General features: G+C 35.2%; 2 protein-coding genes and 1 long non-coding RNA gene across 10 annotated transcripts in view; all 3 read left to right on the top strand.

Moving 5' to 3' along the window:
* Window positions 1-345: 345 nt before the first annotated feature.
* Window positions 346-1,420, top strand: LOC105261730 (uncharacterized). Its single transcript, XR_891504.3, has 3 exons — window positions 346-488; window positions 763-942; window positions 1,197-1,420. It is a non-coding gene; the product is annotated as an uncharacterized LOC105261730 (long non-coding RNA).
* An 816-nt stretch (window positions 1,421-2,236) lies between these two features.
* Window positions 2,237-4,998, top strand: LOC131803755 (augmin complex subunit dgt6-like). The gene is made up of 4 exons (XM_059125425.1): window positions 2,237-3,154; window positions 3,315-3,764; window positions 3,830-4,545; window positions 4,663-4,998. Exons 1-4 carry the CDS (start codon window positions 2,281-2,283, stop codon window positions 4,858-4,860), a joined length of 2,238 nt encoding a protein of 745 aa, XP_058981408.1. The 5' UTR covers window positions 2,237-2,280; the 3' UTR covers window positions 4,861-4,998.
* A 1,839-nt stretch (window positions 4,999-6,837) lies between these two features.
* The window catches only part of LOC131803753 (V-type proton ATPase 116 kDa subunit a 1-like), a 104,466-nt gene continuing 90,058 nt past the window's right edge, over window positions 6,838-21,245 (top strand). For 4 of the 8 annotated variants that reach the window (XM_059125421.1, XM_059125420.1, XM_059125422.1 and 1 more), the window contains exons 1-4: window positions 6,890-7,027; window positions 18,961-19,224; window positions 19,287-19,463; window positions 19,527-19,655. In XM_059125421.1, coding sequence (XP_058981404.1) covers window positions 19,108-19,224; window positions 19,287-19,463; window positions 19,527-19,655 — 423 coding nt within the window. In that variant the 5' untranslated portion in view covers window positions 6,890-7,027; window positions 18,961-19,107. Of the gene's footprint in view, window positions 7,028-16,252; window positions 16,272-18,960; window positions 19,225-19,286; window positions 19,464-19,526; window positions 19,656-21,245 lie in introns of those variants that run through there. The other 4 variants (XM_059125416.1, XM_059125419.1, XM_059125418.1 and 1 more) reach the window with 4 other exon arrangements.

Raw genomic sequence — 21,245 nt, 5'->3', positions numbered from 1 at the left:
ATCCCATAGTGTGTGTGAAAAAGTTTTGGAATGAGATATAGGCTAAGAAAAGATCAATATAAGTAAAAAGGATGCATGCATTTTAGAGAACAGCTTATTACCCTTGAACTAAATCTTCCAACACTTAAATACTCAATTTAGAAAGGTGAATTTTTTTGAAACAGAGGATCGAAGAATTCTGTTACATTTAGCTCTTTTCCACAAAGCTCACGCACTTTGCGGCAAATTAGCAATTGAAAGATTACAGCAGTTCTATCGTCAAATACCAAAGCTATGGCAATCATTTTACGAACTGCTTAATTGATTTTTGCTACTAAACATCGATAAGTCAAAAGTCGACTTACATATCCCTCAAATGTTTGGCATTTGTAATTTCTCATTGCTCATTTGCAGACAGTTTTCTACGAAAATGGCGCGTTTTTTAGCTGAATATTGTGTTTGTGTGAAAGTACGGCTTGATATAATCCCTTCCTGTAATATATTAAGAGGTACGTAAAATTGCAACAAAAAATTCTTAATTCCGTTTTCGTCGAACATTTAAATAAACATTTCTATATGATGATTCTGTGCAGGGGTACAGAACATGGCAAAATGTGGCCATGAAATGACCAACAAAAGGAAACAATGTGACTCGAGGTCAACTACCATTGTTTCTTTGTTGTGTTCATTTTAGAAATTTGCATTACTGATGAAATTAACCGTCCCATACTCATATCCTCAAAATCCACTGTGTACCGTAATTAGTGTTTTAAATTCTTTCAGAAATGTAAAGGTGTGGCGCGGCCATACATTGGCATAAAGGAGGGCATCTTTTTTAAATGGCGTATTCCATGGTCTTGGAAATGGAGATGTTCTACAATCTTTTAGAAATGTGATGCCGCTATTGATTGCCACAAAGGCCTTCTTAAATTGTCATCGTCTTGGAAACGGAATCCAACTACGGTAATATGGTATTTAATAAGTATTAGTTTTAGGCCACTTGTATTTCTGATGAAACTGTGCGCAGGGGAACGAGCCTGGCGACATGTGGCCAAGAAGTATTGCAACCGTGAAATCAATTGGACTTAAGGTCAAACAAACATTTGATTTCTGGCTGCACTCACTTTAAAGATAAACACAACTGAAACAGTGCTGATCTTAATATTTATGTGTAAGATAAAACTGAAATTTCTAACTTTCCCCATTTTATTTTGCAGCAAGCAGCAATGCATCCAAAGGAGTGAGAAACCATACCAGGACATTATTCAAAAATTAAATTTGGAAACGTAATCGGCGCGGAAGAATAAAAAATAGGCCAACAAGCAAAGATGCTACAATCCTGCAAATGTAATTTATGGGCATAATTAATGCTATGAAAATTTATTATTGAAATTAAATAAAACGAAATATCACCGACATTAGCCATGTAGAATTTAATGGTCAATTTCTTTCCACAGATAGGGCCACACCTAGGACAATAAATGTAAGCTAGTCTCAATACCTTGAATTTATACAATAGCCCTGTTCCTTTATGTCCACACGAGTAATTTCTTAAAACTCAACATTCTAAGGCGCGTCTCCTAAAACCCCATATTTATCCTCAAGTTCTGCAATTTTTTACAAAAAAGTTCTCCTTCACCCAAAGTTAAAGGATCACTCAAAGGTGCCTTCAATCATTTGGCCTGTTGCCGATCTGCAAGAATGTAAAAGTTTTTACTACTAAAACCGATTTTCCCTTTATGATATGAAAGAATTGCAAAAATAGTTGATTCTTGTAGGTTCTGGAACAGGCCAATTATCTTTATTGAACTAGCATCCGGGTCACAGCCTAATTTTTATTAAAAAAAACTCTGTTCCAGAATCTGCAGAAATCTACTAGTTTTACCATTTTTTTTTTGATGTCATAAAGGCAAGTTTTGTAATCATTTTCTGTTCTGGAAGATACCATGTGTAAATTCAAACAAGCTTTAACATTTGGTCTGTTCCAGAACTGCAAGAATATAAGAGTTTTAATACAATAAATGAGTTTCCCTTTATGATATCGAAAAAATAGTAAAACTAGTAGAATCCTGTAGGTTTTGGAACAGATCAAAAGTCTCTCAAATTGGTAAAACAAATATTTAAATTGTTATGCATCTACCTTTTTGAATGCACCTTGGCCAAACCCATTTTCCACAAAATATCGATTTCTACTAAAAAAAAGTGGCAGTAGCATACTACGATCTTTGGGTCCCTATTCTTTGCACATTTCGATAACATTTATCGAAGGTGGCGCTTCATTTCTTTTATTATTTGAAAAAAATGGATCGCACAATTATTGCTCCTTACCGGGCCGAAGAAAAAGAGCTTTCCTTAATATTATACAACAAACTCCAAGGATTGGCGCAGCTGCATCCACCTACCGAGGATTTAAAAAAATGCTTATCCGACGAAATGTTTGTCAAGCCCAATCAACAGGCATTCTTCCAAGTCATGCACTACTTGTTTCGCCTACTCGATCCCAATGAATTTAGGAAACGGTTTTATTGGCCCATCACCGACAAAAGATCGGAGTCGAATTTTCGTACCAGCACCGTGGAATATTTGAAGTATTTGAACGAGAAACATCAATTGAATTGGACACACATCAAGTCCTATCTGGTGGTAATGCCCGGCGGCATGAAATTCATATGTTTCCTTTTGGACTTTGTCCATTTTATTGTACAGGAGTTGATAAAGCAAAAGGAGAAGCAATTGAATGTTGATTCGACACAATATCGAGAGCTGGTTACAGATGAGAATTTACAGAAAATGTGTAAACAAGACACCCTGGCCAAGGAGATGGCATCCGAATTTCTTGCCAGCATTGACGTGATCAACAAACGTTACATGGAAAAGGTTCAATTGCTGAGTCAATATTTGGAGGAACTTGCTGGGGAGACAGATTTAAATGTGGACACTTTAATCGATGATAGATTTCTCATTGACTTTGAGGATAGCAATGCGGCACTGTTTGAGAAGCGTTTCGTTGTCCGAACCCAAAATATTTTGGAGATGGAGCAACATGTTGTGGCGCTAAAGGAGAGCATGGATAGATTCTATTCCAAGGAAAGTGGTTTTAAATATGAGCCGCAAAAAGTTCGCCAACAACTGAGGAGTATACGTGACAATTTCGCATTGGAGAATTTGAGTGAAGGTAAGTATGGAAAGAGGTCCTGACCCTGAAAGCCTTGTGAATGAAGATTTGTTAAATGGCTCCACAGGTTTTAAAAATACATCAGTCTTAAATTGTTAATTTCCCTATGAAATAGTGTATTTTTAAGTTTTAAGAAATCCTCCTGCCTACCCCCTTTCAGCTTCTATACTTTGCGATGATAGTGTCAACATCAATACCTTGATCAAAGCATTTAATAGTATCAATGAGACTGTACAGAATGAGTTATCCGCAGCCGACAAACGTCCTCGAGCTGGAATTGTTAAAACCCGGTTATCCGAAGTTGAAAAAGATCTAAGACAAATCGAAAGTCAAATTACCGACTTTTTAATGGTAATTAAGTCCCGTAGAAAGAAACGCAATGATGATATACCACGTACACCGGTGCGACATAGTGTTGCCCATGCCAGTGGAGGTACACAATTTGGCAGTGCTAGACGTAACTTGGAGAATAACTTATTGTTGAAATACGTATCTACTCCACCGATAAAATTTGAAATGTCCGAGGGACAACATGGGCCTTCCCGGTTGTCTTTAATCGATTCCAAATCCAATGCAAACGCAAATGTCAGTACATTTAATAGCTTCCTAGGTAAATATTGTTGCTTTCGAGTATTACCATGCCAGAATAATGTTTATTTCCTTTATCCTTTCCAGCTCCACCAAGAACAATACGCCAACCAAGACTTAATTGCAGCCTAGCGGATCAATCAAATGTGGATTTAAATTCGTCTATGAATCGTTCAAAATTAATAGATCCCATGCAATTGTTAAGATCCATTAACAAGGATAGTTCAAAAGTTGTGACCACACCGAAATCAAACATATCCGGATTGGGTAGCCGGTGGAAAGAAAGACAATCATTGCTTGCTGACAGAGATGATGAAATTCCAACAATAATTGTTACAGATTCTCCCAATGGCTTTAAAACGCCTTGTACCAGCAAGGCGGATTCCACTACTATTGCTCGACGTCAATCTCTATTTTCCGATATGGCAGATATTTCAACCACTTCTACGGTAACCAAAAAATCATCATCTTTTGCTACCAGCAGTGGTTCACCCACAATGGTACAGTCACCATTCACGCCATTCAATTCGAATGAACGTACACGCATTGCACGAACTTCTGGCCATATATGGGATAACAATTCCTATACCACAAGTGGCAATAGTTCATCATCTACTTCGTGGTCTGGTATGAAGAAAATAGGAGCATTGAAGAAGGTGCAGGATGCCTCAATGAATTTTGCCAATCTTAGCACTAGCCCATCGGGACGTTTGGAACCATTGGTTACCGCACAGGATTTCAATATTCCAAAACTTCAATTAAACGATAACTCCATGATTGATCACAATGTCAGCTGCAATAATGTAAGTTGGAGAACAAATTTCCGTAAGGACATCAGATAGGACTTACAGTCCTTTTAGTCCTGATTGCCCCAACATATAGCTTTTCAATACATTTATAACCCTTTTTACTTTATTTAGAACTCATTAATTGGTGAACATTCAAATGACGATAACTGTTCGCAGCGCTCGCCGTTCACAATGTTATTGAATAAGGAGGATGAAAATGATGTCTTGGATGCATGCAAAAATTCACCCAACCCTGAAGGTCTTCTGCAGGATGACGAAGATGCTCTGTTCAATATAAGCGATAGTGTTTTAAAAGATGTTACAATGTAAAGAACTACATATGTATGTAAATTATATATATTTATTATATTTTGTTATTCAAAAGATATTACGTTTTTCTTTTTGATTGCGTACTGTAATCTCTACAAAGTGAAATTTTGGAATTAAATTGAAGATAAGATGAAAGAAGTATTGTATTTTTTTAATTAGGATAGATTCGAATATTGTCTTCTTTTAAAATACTTTTCTCCATATTCGTTCGATTTCAATTTGCCCGTTGCTGTATCTACTGATTTTATCAAAGTACAATTTTCATTGCAACAATCTTTAATTTCCTTTTCAAAGTTATTTTTTGTCTCCAACAATAATTCGAGTTTCTTTACGCGTTTTTCCAAATGGCTTATAGTGCTTATTTGTTTCGGTAGATTTTCTTCCAACCACTTCTTTACATATCTTTCCATTTAATCTCTGTTGACAAGTTGGCTAGATAAATAGGATTCCTGCCAAAATTTTTGAATTTCCCTTTGAACTAGGCTTTTATAATTGTCTTTGCTTTGAACACTGGCATCCGAAGAAGATCTACTGAAATTAGCCATATCTCGAATAATTTCTTTGGTTATGGGAATGAGACGTTGTTGCTTTGAATTTCGCGTTAATTGAGAGAAAGTCATAATAGGTATTTATGAAGAACAAATTGTAAAAGAAAAGTACGTCAAAATTTTGAGAAAAGAAATTATATAAATGAGTTCCTAATCCAAGCCGACTATTACTGAAATTTTCGATCGTGGCCAATTTAATACACCTTGGCATAGACAGATCTTACAGGCGTCTTAAGTTTAGAAGAGTTGTTAAGTAAACCAAGTGGGTTAATTTTCAATTGCATAAATGCCTCATATTTGCAAGGAATCTACTAGTTTCGCATTTTTTTTCGATCAGTTATGGAATGGTCTGTTCCCGAACTGCAACTGAACCGAGCGATAACCGATTTCTCTTTATGAAACATGCAAAAAAGCTGTAAGTTCGCCTGGGCAAAACTTTTAATACCCTCTACCATTTGGAAGAAACTTGAATATTTAAAACAAAAATCCGAGAACTACCAATTAAATGAAAACCGTTATATGGGGGCTATGCGAAGACGTGGACCTGCTTTCGAACTTTAAATACGAAATTTGAAACAATTCCTGTGAAAAATTTCGCTAAAATCATTAAAATATCGAATATAGGGAGGTATACCAAAACGTGGACCTGCACAGACAATTTTCTTTCATAGGCTGTAGTATGCGTCACGAACTTCAGATACTAAATTTGAAACAATTCCGGTGAATAATGTGGATAAAGTCATCAAAATACCGAATATTGGGAGGTAACATTATAAAAGGGCTATACGAAGACGTGGACATCCATACATTACGAACTTTAAATACCAAATTTGAAACATTTCCGTTGAATAATGTCGCTAAAATCATCAAAATACCAAAAATAAGGAGGTACCATTATATGGGGGCTATACCAAAACGTGGACCTACATGGCCCATTTTCAATAACGAAAGTTCTGCAGACATAATATACATTTGAGTAAAATTTTATCAATCCACTTCGTTTCGTTCGGAAGCTAGAGTGATTTGCACAGACGGACGGACATAGCTAAATCGACATGGAATTTTATGCTGATCAAGATTATATATATTCTTTGTGGGGTCTAAAATGTATATTTCGAGGTGTTACAAAGGGAATGATAAATTTAATATACCCTCCATACTATGGTGGAGGGTATAAAAGTATACGGAAATAAAGTACTGCGGTTATGCCAACTTCCTGTCAGAATTTTTCAAGTGAAATGCAATAAGTTGTTTTAATTTTTTTAGAATTTTTAAAAAGAAATTCGGTTGTCGTAGTATTAAATGAATGCTAAAGTCTAAAATAAAGAAAACTTTGAACCACTGTTCACATGCGATTATATTCGTTCGATAACATCGTTTTATTGCCATTTAACCGACTTTTCGATTGTTTACAAAAATCGACTTATACATCCCTATAATAGAGACATTTTCATTTGCAAATTTTTCCAATTGCAGGAGAGGGTGAGTTTGTGCGATTCCGCATCAAAATTTGTTATTAATTTTGTGAAATAACTTATTTTCAAAAGTGATTGGAAAAGTATTTGTGTAATATACCCTATAAACAAATTAAAAACATCGAAAGAACATTTTCTAAAAAGGTGCGTTGAATTGTCCAAAAAATCTATTGATTTTTCTCTATGATAGCTGCATACGTTGTTGCCGTTGACGTCGTCGTTGTCGTCGTGAGTGTAAATTACACTTTTTCTTCGTGTCATTGTTGTATATACCTACCAAACATTGGAAGAAAAAAAGAAAAACAACAACAAAGTATATGTCCCAGAGGCATATATACTACTGCTTTGCAATGTATCTCGAATAGGTGGTACGGTATGTTACCACTCACAAGTGTATTTGTAAATTTGTTGTGTTATTCCCACTATGTGGTGCATCATCGTCAGCAGCATCAGCCAAGTGAATCATTTAAGTTCAAGTTGAATATCCACAGGAGACGGCTTTTTAGGAAAGTACCAAAAACAAAAAAGAAATTGGCTGTTCTATTCCATTGTCATCTAATTAATGGAAATGTGAATGAATTGCTGTTTTGGGCTGATAAGTGGCTTCGACAGAGCGTTGATAAGCCCCTAGAAATACTCCCCCAAAAAAAGTGTATCTGTAACGTCAAAAAATGGTGGCTTTGTGTTTGTTGTTGTTGTTGTTGATATGGAACAATGAATAATTTAATCTCCCGACATGTAATATTTATATTTGTTTTTGTCACACTGTACGTATTTAATATTCTTTGTAGTTGTATTGTGTAGATCGTAATAGGGAACTCATTAATTTATGATAAACATTGTGATATTGGATGAATATTTAGGTGCTTTGTTTGAAAAATGTATAGGTAAACGTTTTTAACTTAACTATTTTCAGATTTATCAGTCTTCGAATTCTAACATCCTGAGACATAATTCTAACAGCAAAAATTCTAAACGAAGATATTTTGATATGAGTTTTTAAATCCGTACAAACCATTCGTACATTTAATTTTCATGGAAATGCTATTATGCATTTAACACATTTTACTTTGCGTAGCTGGTGTTGGACATACTCGGTCCGTAAGCCGGTCACATAAAAATATCGCAGTACTGTCGTTCATACCTCAGTAGAGAAAATCCAAGCCGCTGGCCAAAGTCTTAATCAACTTACAAAGGTATAAATTTTAGAATCCCCAAAATCTATAAATATATTATGTCATATATCTATAATTCTAGTCCGGGTCCCATACTTACAGGTCAAAATACACGGGCACGCAGGTACGACCCCACCAAGAAAGTTCCTGAATCCAGTAATCTGCTAAAAATATATACCTCTGGAAAATGATTTGGAGAGCGGTAGAGAGTTTTTACTAGAGATGATCTTCGAGTTAGACCCATAGTTCCTTTTGATGATCTGTATAGAATCACATTCTGAGTCGATTTAATCATGTCCGTCTGTCCATGTATTTTGTAAACAAAGTATAGGTCGTATCAATAGTCCGATCAAGATGAAACTTTACACAAAACATTTGTTTGGTCCAAGGACGAACCCTATTGAAATTGGAGATAATCGGTCAAAATTTAGATATAGCTCCCATATATATCTTCGGCCGATTTACCTTTTATTGTGCACCAAATGTGTAATATTAGCCCTAATAGGATGGAATTTGGCACATATAACTAAATTAAGCCTAGAAACAAGCGTGCCGAATTAGTTGGAAATCGGTTCAGATATAGCTATAGCTCCCATATATATTCTTCATCCGATTTATTAAATTTCTCCTCCACAGCCGTAATATGCACTCCTTAACAACGATATTGGAAAAATATATCAAATACAGGTCAGAAATACCTCTAGCTAAATTTATCGAAATCGGTCCAGATTTTAATATAGCTCCCATATATGTATCTTTATCCGATTCCAGGATTATTGTGTACTAAATGGCTAATATCTGTCCAAAGGGAGTGAATTTAGGCGCGTACGAGCGAATCCAGCCAGTACTTGGTGAAAATCGGTTCAGATTTAGCTATAGCTCCATATGTATGTTTCAACCGATTTGGTTTTTAAGACCCTGACATTCGTAATATGCACTCCACAACAATGATATTTGGTACCAGATATCTCACTGAGCCCAGATATAGATCTGTCAAATTTTATCGAGATCGGTTCAGATTTGTATATAGCTCCCACATGTATCTTTATCCGATTTTAAGTTTATTGTATACCTAACGGTTAATATCAGCCCAAATCGAGCGAACTTTGGGACGTACGTTTCCAATTGGTGGAGCTCGGCTAAGATATATGTATTTTACAATGTAATTCCTTCTGAAAGCAAATTTTAACTGCTCTAAAGCCATGACACTCATTCAAATAATTGGTATGATCTTCTTCATATAAACTCCGAATATAAATTCTTTTGTTACGAAGGTCTACTAAATATGCCTGGTGGTGTAGGGTATCACATAGTCGGCCCCGCCCGACTTTTTACCTTTCCTAATTGTTTTTTTATTATTATTATTTTTAATCGATCATGGTAGCTTTGGATGAAGGCAATAAGTAGGTAGCACGTATTCTTGCTTATCAGAATCCATAAAAACTCAATAGTCTACAAAACATATGTGTCAATATTTATGTGGCTTTTTTTGCGCAAAAATTCCTAATCGTGCTAATCTAATCCGTCAAAGAACTATGACGTTTCACGAAATATTAAAATTGATTTTATCAAAGTTCTTTGTTTGTTCTTTAAAACTGATAGTGCTCTTTCAATACACATTAATACGTCACAGTTTAGGGAGCATTTATAACCCATCCTCATTGGCCCACTACATTATTTACAATTTCGCAGGAAAATAAGATATTACAAAAGACTCGAAGTTGAGAACCCATTTCAGTTTATTCATCTGATGAACATAAAAAAACTATCTGCCATAAGGACCACAATCACACTGTTCCCTACATGGATGGATAATATCATTCTCCAGATGAACATTCGTGTCGATGATGCTCAAATTCAGACCAAAAAAATGCTTCAGATATAGGTTGTGACCCCCCTAAACAATATATTTAATACACCTAAGGCACTATTATTCTCTCCACAACATTGATATTTGGTACAAACAGCCTAGATATATCTTCGTCAATTTTTTTGCAAATCGCTTCAGCTTTACATATAGCACATCGATATTGATTTCCCTCTAATCTGATTTATAAAGATTCGGACCCATACCGGGATGGTTGGACAACTAGCAAACAAATGAAAAATGTTTAAAAAACAAGTAAAATATCAGTCGGTTTTGCCGGCAAATTTATACCCCCAGCCTTGAGTTATAATTCAAACTGTTGACCCTTTATGGGGAATATTTCGAATCAGTTGGCCAATATTGTCCAATTCGTATCTGACCTTTTTTCAAATGGTTGTGTTTTAACAGATGTTGTGTTTATGGAAATATTGAGATGTACCAAGTCTGCATGGAATCGGATGTTAATTTCGTGTTTTAAGAACTTCATGAATAATTAAAATTTTGACCCTTTGCAGGGGAGGTACCAGAAGGAGTGGACCAATATACTCCATCTTCACAGCAGACCTAAGTTTAACAAAAATAATGTGATGTGTGTAATTTAAAAAGAACCGGATGCTTATTTCGGATTTTATGATCATTTTGGTTATTCAAAACTTTGACCCTTTGTGGGGGAGGTGCTGAAGGAATGGTCAAATCTCTACCATCTTTATAACAGATCTTGTGTTTATGGAAATATTGAGATGTACCAAGTCTGCATGGAATCGGATGTTAATTTCGCGTTTTATGAACTTCATGGGTATTCAAAATGTTAACCCTTTGTGGGGGAGGTACCAGAAGAAGTGGATGTAAGACAATTGGACTCTTACATCGTATTTTTTTAGAGTTAAAATTATTCAAAATTTTGACCCTTTGTGGGGGAGGTACCTGATGTAGTGGACCGATATTGTCCATATTCGCACCTGACCTAGCACTGATGCAAATATTAGGAGTTGCTTAGTTGAAGCAAAATCAGATTATCCTTTCTTCTGTGCAGTAAATTATTTTCTTTGAAAATGTTGACATTTTGTGGAGGAGGTACCAGAAGGAGTGGTCCGATATTGTCCCTTGCCGAACTCGATCTCAGTTTAACAAGAGTTTTACGATGTACTAAGTTTGGATCAAACCGGATACTCCCTTTGAGAGCTACGGACGGATATCGCTAGATCGACTCCAAATGTCCTGAAACGTATTTGCTCCTAAGAGACATAAGGTCTAAAGCCGTTATTTCGATAAGGATCGTTTTGACCGTATCAAATTATATATACCCTCTCTAGCCATCTGGCTGAGGGAATAAAAATTAAAGAAAATAACCATTCAGAAGGCGGCCTGTAGTGGAATTTTCTAACTCTAAATTTTAGTTACCGCCAAAAACGATTACTTTGAAACCCAGCTTTCCGACAAATTTCGTATATTACCGAAATTATAAGCATTTTAATTTTACCGACTTTTGTCGGTAACTCAAAAAATGAGTTAGAGACTTCCACTACTGGGCCCTCCGTTCGTCGCTATGGTCTGTCGGTCGCCAGACTTTTGTTCTTTCCTAACAGGTTTTGAATCAGCGACTTCTCAATATAGAAAAACTGCGAATGAAGCAGAATGAAACTTTAATATCACCATCCGATAACAAACGGTCCCGGTAAAGACGCAAAACCTTCGAGTTCGATATATCTTCGGCCGTTGGCAAATTATTTTCCTTTAATTTAAAACTAATCCTGTCGCTGTGCTAAAAACTTTCCACAAAGCCAAAAAAATGAGAACATTGACAAACATACCGACTCACGACAATCTGTGTTCGTAAAGTATGTAAATGTATACACAATTTAAGAAGAATGTCGACATACATCTGGCTAAAGTATTTCATGTTCATACATGAAATGAACTGGAATGTTGGTTGGCCTTCTCGCCGTCTTAGAGAAAAACTAAAGAGGACGCAAAAAATAGAAAAAACAAAAACACACACAAAAATTCAAATATATGAATAATCTTACGTAAATAGTGAGGAAGCGAATGCTTTGTACGGTGGTGATGTTGCCAGGAGATGTGGCAATGGAAACATAATATTAGCCACAGTCACAAAATCTAATCTATGTTTTAAGTCTGCCCAAGAATGTTGCTGCTCCCCATGACATAATATGTGGTGCCATCACTCTGTACGTGCTACGTCGCCAAGTCTGTAGCAAGGAAGTATTTTCCTTTAACACGTGCAGCAATTTAACTGTGGTCCCACATCTATTTCGTTTTTTTTTTCTTAAAATTTAAGTAAATTTACTACTGGATGTTAGAGAAATTAAAACAAAATGCCATGACACACATCCATCGCCGCATTTAGTCCTTTGAGATTTCTATAAAATAAAGATGTCGACCTACATGCCAGGTCATTTTCGTTGTGCCTTTCGGCGGTGGCGGTTCTGTTTGAAAATGTGATTTCTAAAGTAAATATCCAAGAGAATATTTTGAAATAATAGATTTTTGCAAGTGTGTGAATCATGGCATGAATTAATTGTGAATTGTTTAATAATTGAAATATAATAGAAAGAAATATTATCTGTTTAGAAATATTTTTTGAATTGATAAAAAACAAAACAAAAGCTAAAATCTGTAGATTTTGCGCTGTGTGAATTGATAGATATGTTATCAAATAACTAATCAATTATAATTTATTTTATGAGTCAGTTAAGTGCACTTGTTGTGCGTTTTTGAATAAACATTGTTATCAGACTGATTTTTAAACTTGTAATACATAGTTTAAAATGGTCTCAGTCTGCATTATATTATGCTTACATTAGCATTTTTGCTGTTGATTTATTTCAGATATATGCAATGGAAATGACATGTTAAATCCACTGGGAGTACTAAATCCCGTAAACATACTATTAGAGTCCGATTTCTATTTAAATTAGTGGATTCAAGGCCTATTAAACAGGTCGTGTAAATCACAATTAGAAACTGCCATTGAGATCAAAAACCCCTAAAACCATCTACATGTTTGTTAGAGAACAATGGCGAACATTTTGACAGTGCGGTTTTATTGAATTAAAGCAAAAATGTCGGAAATAGCATCAAATTTTAGAATAAGTTTAGATTTGTTGGAATTGGTCACCTTTGGCACGAATTATGGCCTTCAGACGGCTAATGAAACCGTCACACGCTGCCCGAATGTTGCTCTGCGGTATTTAGGCCCATTCCCGGCGAAGCACTTGCTTGAGACACTTTGGTATTTTTTTGTGCCAAACTTGCTTTCCGAAATACTCCAGACATAATAGTCCAACGGATTGGTATCCGGAGATTTTTTGCCATTGTGCGTTGGAAATGAAGCGAGGAACCTCATTTTGTAACCATTTTTGGGTGGCGCGTGCTGAGTGCGCTGGTGCTGAGTCCTGGTAGAATGTCCAAGGTCTGCGGACAAAATGTTTGCGTGCCCAAGGCTCCAATACACCCTCCAGAATATTTTCGCGATAATATTTGGCATTTATTCTGATGCCACGGTCGATTAATACGAGCGGAGAACGACCATCGGCTGTTATGGCGGCCCACACCATCACCATGGCCGGCGCTTGAGTTCTGATGGCCAACCGAAGGTGCACATTTTCAGCTGACCTCTTTGGCAAGTAAACACGATCATTTTGTATGTTTACAAACTGCTGGACAACGAATGTTTTCTCGTCGGATACGGATAAAAAACAATCGGCAATATACCACTTTCGGCCAAGCGAAGCAACTCTTTAGCTCTTTTGAGCCTGTTTTCCTTCTGTTGCGGTGTAGGTTCTTGCACTTTTTGGAATTTAAAATGGCTTTACCCCGAGCTCCTTTTTCAATATTTGCCGAATGGGATATTGCGATATGTCCAGCTCACGAGTCATTTTTCGGCCACTGTGTTTCGATCAAATCGCTTCTTTACTTTGCGAACCATTTCTGCTGATGTTGCTGTTTTCTTCCCTCCACTTCCTTGACGTCGTGCTACGCTACCCGTATTACGGTAACGAGTGATGGTACGAGACACAAAAGATTTATACACATTTAAGTGCTGGACTGCTCTAATGATAGCCACTTGTGGTTTTCCAGCCAAATATAAAGAAATCACACTATCATGCTTGAATTCCATCACGGATAACTTTGTTTTCTGGAAAATTCTCACCAAAATGCTTTTGTACGCTTGTAAACAATATAATGAGTGTCACTAGAATAAATTTAACAGCTGTCGGACGAGTGGCTTAGAAATGACAGCAGTCTGAAGTTGGTTGCAAAATTTGAAGGAAATTTGAGGATATGGATGGATTCGGATGCTTATTTCGCTTTCTTTGAGCGTTTTGTTTTTCGAAATCTTGAACTCTATGTGGGGGAGGTACCAGAAGGAGTGGACCGTTATATCTCATCTTCACTTCAGACCTAGTGTTAGTAGAAATAATGGGATGTGTGAAATATGAAGGGAACCGGATGTTCATTTCGGATTTTATAATCGTTTTGGTTATTCAGAACTTTGACCATTTGTGGGGGATGTACCAAAAGAAATGGTGCGGTCTCCACCATCTTTATAACAGATTTTGTGTTGATGGAAATATTGAGATGTGTAAAGTGTGAATGGAATCGTATGTTAATTTCGCGTTTTATGAGCTTCATGAATATTCAAAATTTTAACCCTTTGTGGGAGAGGTACCAGAAGGAGTGGACGGGTATATTCCATTTTTACACCAGAATTTGGGTTAATACTGTGATGTTTGTAATTTGACTCCTCTGTTATATTTTATAAGAGTTACAATTATTCAAAACTTCGACCCTTTGTGGGGGAGGTACTTGATGGAGTGGACCGATATTGTTCATTTTCGCCCCTGACCTAGCACTGATGCAAATATTAGGATTCGCAAAGTTGGAGGAAAATCGGATTGTCCTTTCTCTTTCTGTGCAGTAAATAATTTTTTTTTGAGAATATTGACATTTTTTGTGGGGGAGGTACAAGAAGGAGTGGACCGATGTATTCCATCTTAACGCCAGACCTTGGTTTAAAAAAAATGTTGGGATGTGTGAGATTTAAAGACAATCGGATTCTTACTTCACATTTTATGAGAGTTGTGGGGGAGGTACTTGTTGGAGTGAACCGATATTGTTCATGTTCGCACCTGACCTAGCACTGGCGCAAATATTAGGATTTGCAAAGTTGGAACGAAATCAGATTATCGTTTCTCTTTCTGTGCAGAAAATATATTTTTTGAAATTTGCGACCTTTTGTGGGGGAGGTACTAGAAGGAGTGGGCCGACATTGCCCATTTCCGAATTCGATCTAAGTTTGACGAAAATATTACGATATACCAAGTTTGGAATAAATTGGTCGTATCAAATGATGTATACCCTCTGTAGTCATATGGCAGAGGGTATAAAAAGTATCCTAACATGCACATTGACATTTATGGAAAGATATTTTAACGACCGTATATCTAAGGAAATACACAACTGTCCAATGGAACGATTTTAAAATTCAAATATGTGACATTTAATTACTCAAAAAAGGGATCCATAATGAAAAAGTCAATCTGAACTGAAGCATATCTAAATTAACAATTTTTTTCTTCTAATGCGGCTCTCCAGTACTAAAATGAAGAGAACTTCATAAGTAAATGTAGTTGAAGAACTCAAAATTTAACTCTAAAATGGGGACTGGAGAATATGTGGCCTGCGATGTGGTTCTATTTTTAATTAAAATTATTTAATTTCATTAATTTTTTATAAACTTCATTTATTTATATAAACTCCCTTTCCAGTGGTTTTAAAATTTCCTTGGCCTGAAGGGTAAAGAAAACTCATTAGTCACTTCAGCCTTAAATACATTTCACTTGAAGCTGGTCCCATTCGCAACTCTTTATATCCTCAATGTAAAGATGTTTTTTTTTTGTAGTTTTTTTTTTTAATATAAAAATCCTTTTGCTGTTTTCGTTTTGAAGAGCATAACATTAAATTGAAAATAATAATTGTTCAACATGCAGAAAAAACGTCTAAGCGTTGTTTGTTGGAAAACATAACCAAAAAGGAAGAGCTTAAGGCTTATTTCTTTTCATCTGAGGTAAACGCAAGGATGAGAACGAACAACATTATCAACTATTATCACATACAATGTTGCTGTTGTTGTTTCCAAATTGATGTAATTTTTTTTTTGCTGTTGTTGAAAACGCTTCACCCGCAGATAATTTGAGGCACACATCACAGAGTAAATTGTGCGCAGAAGCTGGATTTATTTTTTCTTCGTCGTCCACATAAAATACTACATGAGAAACTTATTATGTAGTTGAATAGTAGACGCTTACACGTTAAGTTCATTGTGAGTATTTGTTAAAATGGTTGTTTGAAGAAGAAAAAACAAATATAGGTGAATAAATTTTATTGTGGTTGTGGACAAGAAAAAAAGTGGAAAAATTGATTGGAGAACTAATTTTTAGTTTAGCAGAATGTGCTATTTAAAGACAAACAAGCTTAGAAGAGTTTTAAATTATAACTTTTTGTGCCCAATAATTTGTCTAAACCCTTTCAAATCCAAAAAAGACATTGCATTGAAAAACATTGGGGTTTTATATGCCTAAAAATCATGTCCTTGGTTCGCAGCAAATGTAAATGTTTTGAGAACGCTTTAATCTCCCATACCATTAGTGCTATCGAAAAAAATGAAAAAGTGTACCATGACACAGCTAATGGGCAAAATAGGTGACGCCACTATGCTGTCAATACCAATTAGATTTACAACTTAAAACGGGGACACCAACTGTTTTCGGGGAATGTTAGACAACTGCAATAGCTTCATTAAATCAATGTTTACCGAGTTACTTTTAATATTTCTTGGAATATTGGATTAAATATGACTTGATATAGTAGTTTATTACATGTAAAATGTAAATACGTCAGATTTTAAAAAATCAACTAAATGGTTTATGCATGTTCTTTTCTGCCCATGTATTTTTGTAATACATATCGTATTCGTTGCTGAATAACCATTACATTTAGTCCATCTCCCACCTTAGGGACAAGGACAACCCCCTTCCCCCACTTAATTGATAAAAGTGAGTTCAGATTTGGTTCTAGCTTTGCCATTTTTTTCTTTGAAATCATATAAATAATGGCAAAATAAAAAGCATTGTATTCAGGATTCACGTAGACACAAATGCATTTTGAAAGTATTTCAAGGGGAGCCACCTGACCATAAATACCAAAAAAATTGCGATTAATAATGTACAACATTTATTCCGGAGGAGACCCGGATTCGCAGGACTCCCACCCTGCGTCCATTTCTGATTACAATACCACAAAGACTCTGATAAATCTCTTGCATATTTTTATGTTCCATGCAATTACTTGGTATGACATACTAATTTCTCAATATCTTTCTATATCAGTTTTTATACTCCGAGACAGATGGCTATAGAGAGGGTATACAGGGTGAGATAAATATATGAATAACTGTTTTTCTGGAAAATTCTTACCAAAATGCTTTTGTACGCTTGTAAACAATATAATGAGCTGTCGGCCAAAACGTGGCTCTTCGAAATAACGGTTTTAGATGCTTGGTCTCTTGGGACTAATTCCGTTTCAGGACATGTGGTTGGTGCGCCCGATAACTCTCGAAGGGAGTATCCGATTTGGTCCAAACTTGGTACATCGTAATATTATTGTGAAACTTAAATCAAGTTCGGAGATGGACAACATCGGCCGATTCCTTCCAGTACCTTCCCCAAAAAAAGTCAACATTTTCAAAGAAAATATTTTTACTGCACAGAAAGAGAAAGGATGATTCGATTTTGCTCCAATGTGACAATATCGGTTCACTCCATCCAGTACCTCCCCCACAAAGGGTTAAAATTTGGAATAATTTAACTCTTCTAAAATGTGATGTATGTGTCCGATTGTCTTCAAATTACGAACATCACAATATTTTTATTAACACAAGATCTGATGTGAAAATGTATTAAATCGGTACACTCCTTCTGGTATCTCCCTCACAAAGGGTCAACATTTTGAATATTCATGAATTGCATAAAACTCGAAATTAGCATCCGATTCCATCCAGACTTGGCAAATCTCAATATTTCCATCAGCACAAGATCTGTTATAAAGATGGTGGGGATCCGACCATTCCTTCTGGTACCTCCCCCACAAAGAGTCAAAGTTTTGAATGACAAAAACGATGATAAAATACGAATTAAGCATCCGATCCTCTTCATATTTCACACATCCTACTATTTCTACTAACACAAGATCTGCTGTGATACATCGGTCCACTCCTTCTGGTACCTTCCTCACAAAGGGTAAAAATTTTGAATATCCAGGAAGCTTTCTAAAACGCGAAATTAACATCCGATTCCATTCAGACTTGTTCAAATTTCGAACATTTAAACATTTTTGCTAACACAAGATATGCTGTGAAGATGATATATGCCAACCTTTCTGGCACCTCACCCACAAAGGGTTACAATTTTCAATATTTTTGTCATAACTAAATATTGTTTTTATGATTTCGTAGAAAATTGGATTTACATGTTTCATCTCTTTCAATTTTTGCCCATACGAATATTTTTATCTGTATTAGATGAAGTATGAAAATTGAATGCTTCGGTCCGCTATATCTGTTACCTGAGACATATATCCACTTTTTTCCAAACATTTTCACATATCTCATCTTAAGTACAGAAAGTAGACGGGGGCCATATTTGGACTGGCCCGTTGTAATATTTATATCAGTCTTAGGTCAGATACGAATATGGTTAATATTGGCCAACTGCTTCGGAATCTCCTCCAAAACTCAACAGTATAAATCTGTCGGCAAAACAGACTGATACTATTTTACTTGTTTCTAATACAATTAGCCATCACTTTTGGCTAGTGGGATGATCGAAAGCTTCTTTCCGGAAATTAATATTATTTTTGTATGTCGTACTACAGGATTCTACTAACTTATTTCAAATCCTTTTGATATTTTATATCTTTACCTAAAACATGTTCCCTCTTACCTTTCTTTGCAGATATTTTATTTTAATTTAGTTCTCACATAATCAGACAGAACCCATAAGCTTGCTGAATATACGAGAAAAAAAGAAGAAGCGAAAGAAGAGTCCTAATTGCAACAACGTTGTTAGTGAAGAAGAGGAAGCAGAACACATCATTCCAAAATGGGTTCTCTGTTTCGCAGTGAGGAAATGACGCTTTGTCAGTTATTTCTGCAAAGTGAAGCGGCCTATGCCTGTGTCTCAGAATTGGGTGAATTGGGATTAGTTCAATTTAGAGATGTAAGTTAAGAATACAATCTGTTTTAAATAGTCGAAATTAATACCAATGTTTAAATGTTTAGCTAAATCCTGATGTTAATGCTTTCCAACGTAAATTTGTCAACGAGGTAAGGCGTTGCGATGAAATGGAACGTAAATTGAGATATTTGGAAAAGGAAATTAAAAAGGATGGCATCCCCATGTTAGACACAGGAGAAAGTCCAGAAGCACCCCAGCCCCGAGAAATGATTGATTTGGAGGTAAATTTTTAAATACTTTGTTGTTGAATATCGTAGACATTTTTTTTATTTTGATACTTTAAGGCAACCTTTGAAAAATTGGAAAATGAATTGCGCGAAGTCAATCAAAATGCTGAGGCCTTGAAACGCAATTTCCTGGAGTTGACGGAATTGAAACATATTCTACGTAAAACTCAAGTTTTCTTTGATGAGGTAAGCTGATGTGTCCTTAATATAAAGTATTCTTTAATAAACTTTGTGGTATATAATTCCTGATGAAAGAAATCTGTATGTAAAGCAAAAAAGTGTAAAACAATCTTTTTTGTATATAAACCAAAAAAAAAAAACTAATGAATTGTAATTAACCCTTTGACAACACAACTGAGGGACGACGCACATATTTGTTGTAATAACTTTCTTTATTATTATTATTATTTTTGTATAGTTATGTTGTATGGCTATTGTTGTATTATTTCCTTTCTTATGTGTATATTTAAGTTCTCTTACTTGGTTGTGATTATAATTTTAGTTAATTTTCTTTATTGATTTAACAAACTTATCGAAATAATTTGGTTTGGGTTTGTAAAACAAGAAAAGGGTAAAGGCAGCAATCAGCATGATTATAAATACGAAAAAAAAAAACAAAATGAAAACAGCAATTTACAATTTCAACAAAGAAACCAATTTCCAACTTTTAACTTTTAATGCTTTTTCTAACTTCTTAAACAATTTTTAGTTTGTATTTGTATTATTTTACAAAACAAGAAAAGAAAAACCACCTACCACAGAATTGGGAAAGAGTATCGGCGTATTTGTTTTTGAAAACTGTTGAAAACAAAATTTTTCGAAAATTCAAACACTTGAAATATGTGCATTTTTAATTATTCTTCTAACACAATTTGTAATTTCTCCTATTCATATCCACATACCACAAGACAATGTAAATAGGCTTTTAAAAATTATTATTTTCTTTTTTAAACAATTGATTTTTGCTATCCTTTAACTATACCTTTTGAACATAAACTTCTCTTTCGCCTATACGTATTACACTAACTGTGAAAAATACTACAACCAAAATATATTACATTGTATATTGACTTTCGCTACAATTGTTTTTTGAAAATAGAAATGTATTTAAAACGCTAGTTTTGGGTAGACACAAAAGTGCAATCGAAAAATGTCTAGGCTCGCTACTACATTTTAGCTAATACCTGTATGTATTTGCCAAATTTCATTAACATAGAACCATGGACTAATGAATATATATACAAGAGAATGTTATTTAAAAAAAAAATCGGATTAGCAGATGTCGTCTACATTGTTTCAGGAGTATGAGTAAAAATATTGAAGTCACTCAAATTTAAAATTTGTCAATTGAAAACTGTTATATAGCAAAATGTAGATGTGTATTACTTGATGACATCGGAAAATGCGATATTAATCCTCTGCAATTCTTCTTTTCCAAAATCTACGTTATATCCCAGAAACAATTCCAATTTTAGTTTTTAACTGAAACAAAAGCTCCGAATGCGTATTAAAAATAAAATAGGTTTTCTAAATATTTCACTAAAAAAAAATTATCATTTTTAATATTTTTCCTTATTGTGCTTCCCATATGCTTGAGCTTGGATTCAGTGCACTCCATTAAATTGAAATTAAGTATAATTGTGTTTCATTATACCCTCAGTCGTATGGTTACAGAGGGTATATATCACTTGATATGGCCAAAACGTGCCTCATCGAAATAACGGTTTTAGGCCCTAATTCTCTTTGGACCAAATCCGTTTCAGAATATTTGGAGTC

This window comes from Musca domestica, unplaced genomic scaffold, assembly GCF_030504385.1.
Source record: "Musca domestica strain aabys unplaced genomic scaffold, Musca_domestica.polishedcontigs.V.1.1 33, whole genome shotgun sequence".
In the NCBI taxonomy this organism is placed as follows: domain Eukaryota; kingdom Metazoa; phylum Arthropoda; class Insecta; order Diptera; family Muscidae; genus Musca; species Musca domestica.
The sequence above is the reverse complement of the archived record's forward strand: the minus strand, read 5'-3'. Positions and strand labels throughout refer to the sequence as shown.

What these genes read in the sequence shown, in the direction of transcription:
- LOC131803755 (XM_059125425.1), top strand. Translation starts at nt 2,281, where the DNA reads ATGGATCGCACAATTATTGCTCCTTACCGGGCCGAAGAAAAAGAGCTT. An exon ending in ATTGGAGAATTTGAGTGAAG is followed by an intron (nt 3,155 to 3,314) that starts GTAAGTATGGAA and finishes ACCCCCTTTCAG; the next exon opens with CTTCTATACTTTGCGATGAT. An exon ending in TACATTTAATAGCTTCCTAG is followed by an intron (nt 3,765 to 3,829) that starts GTAAATATTGTT and finishes TATCCTTTCCAG; the next exon opens with CTCCACCAAGAACAATACGC.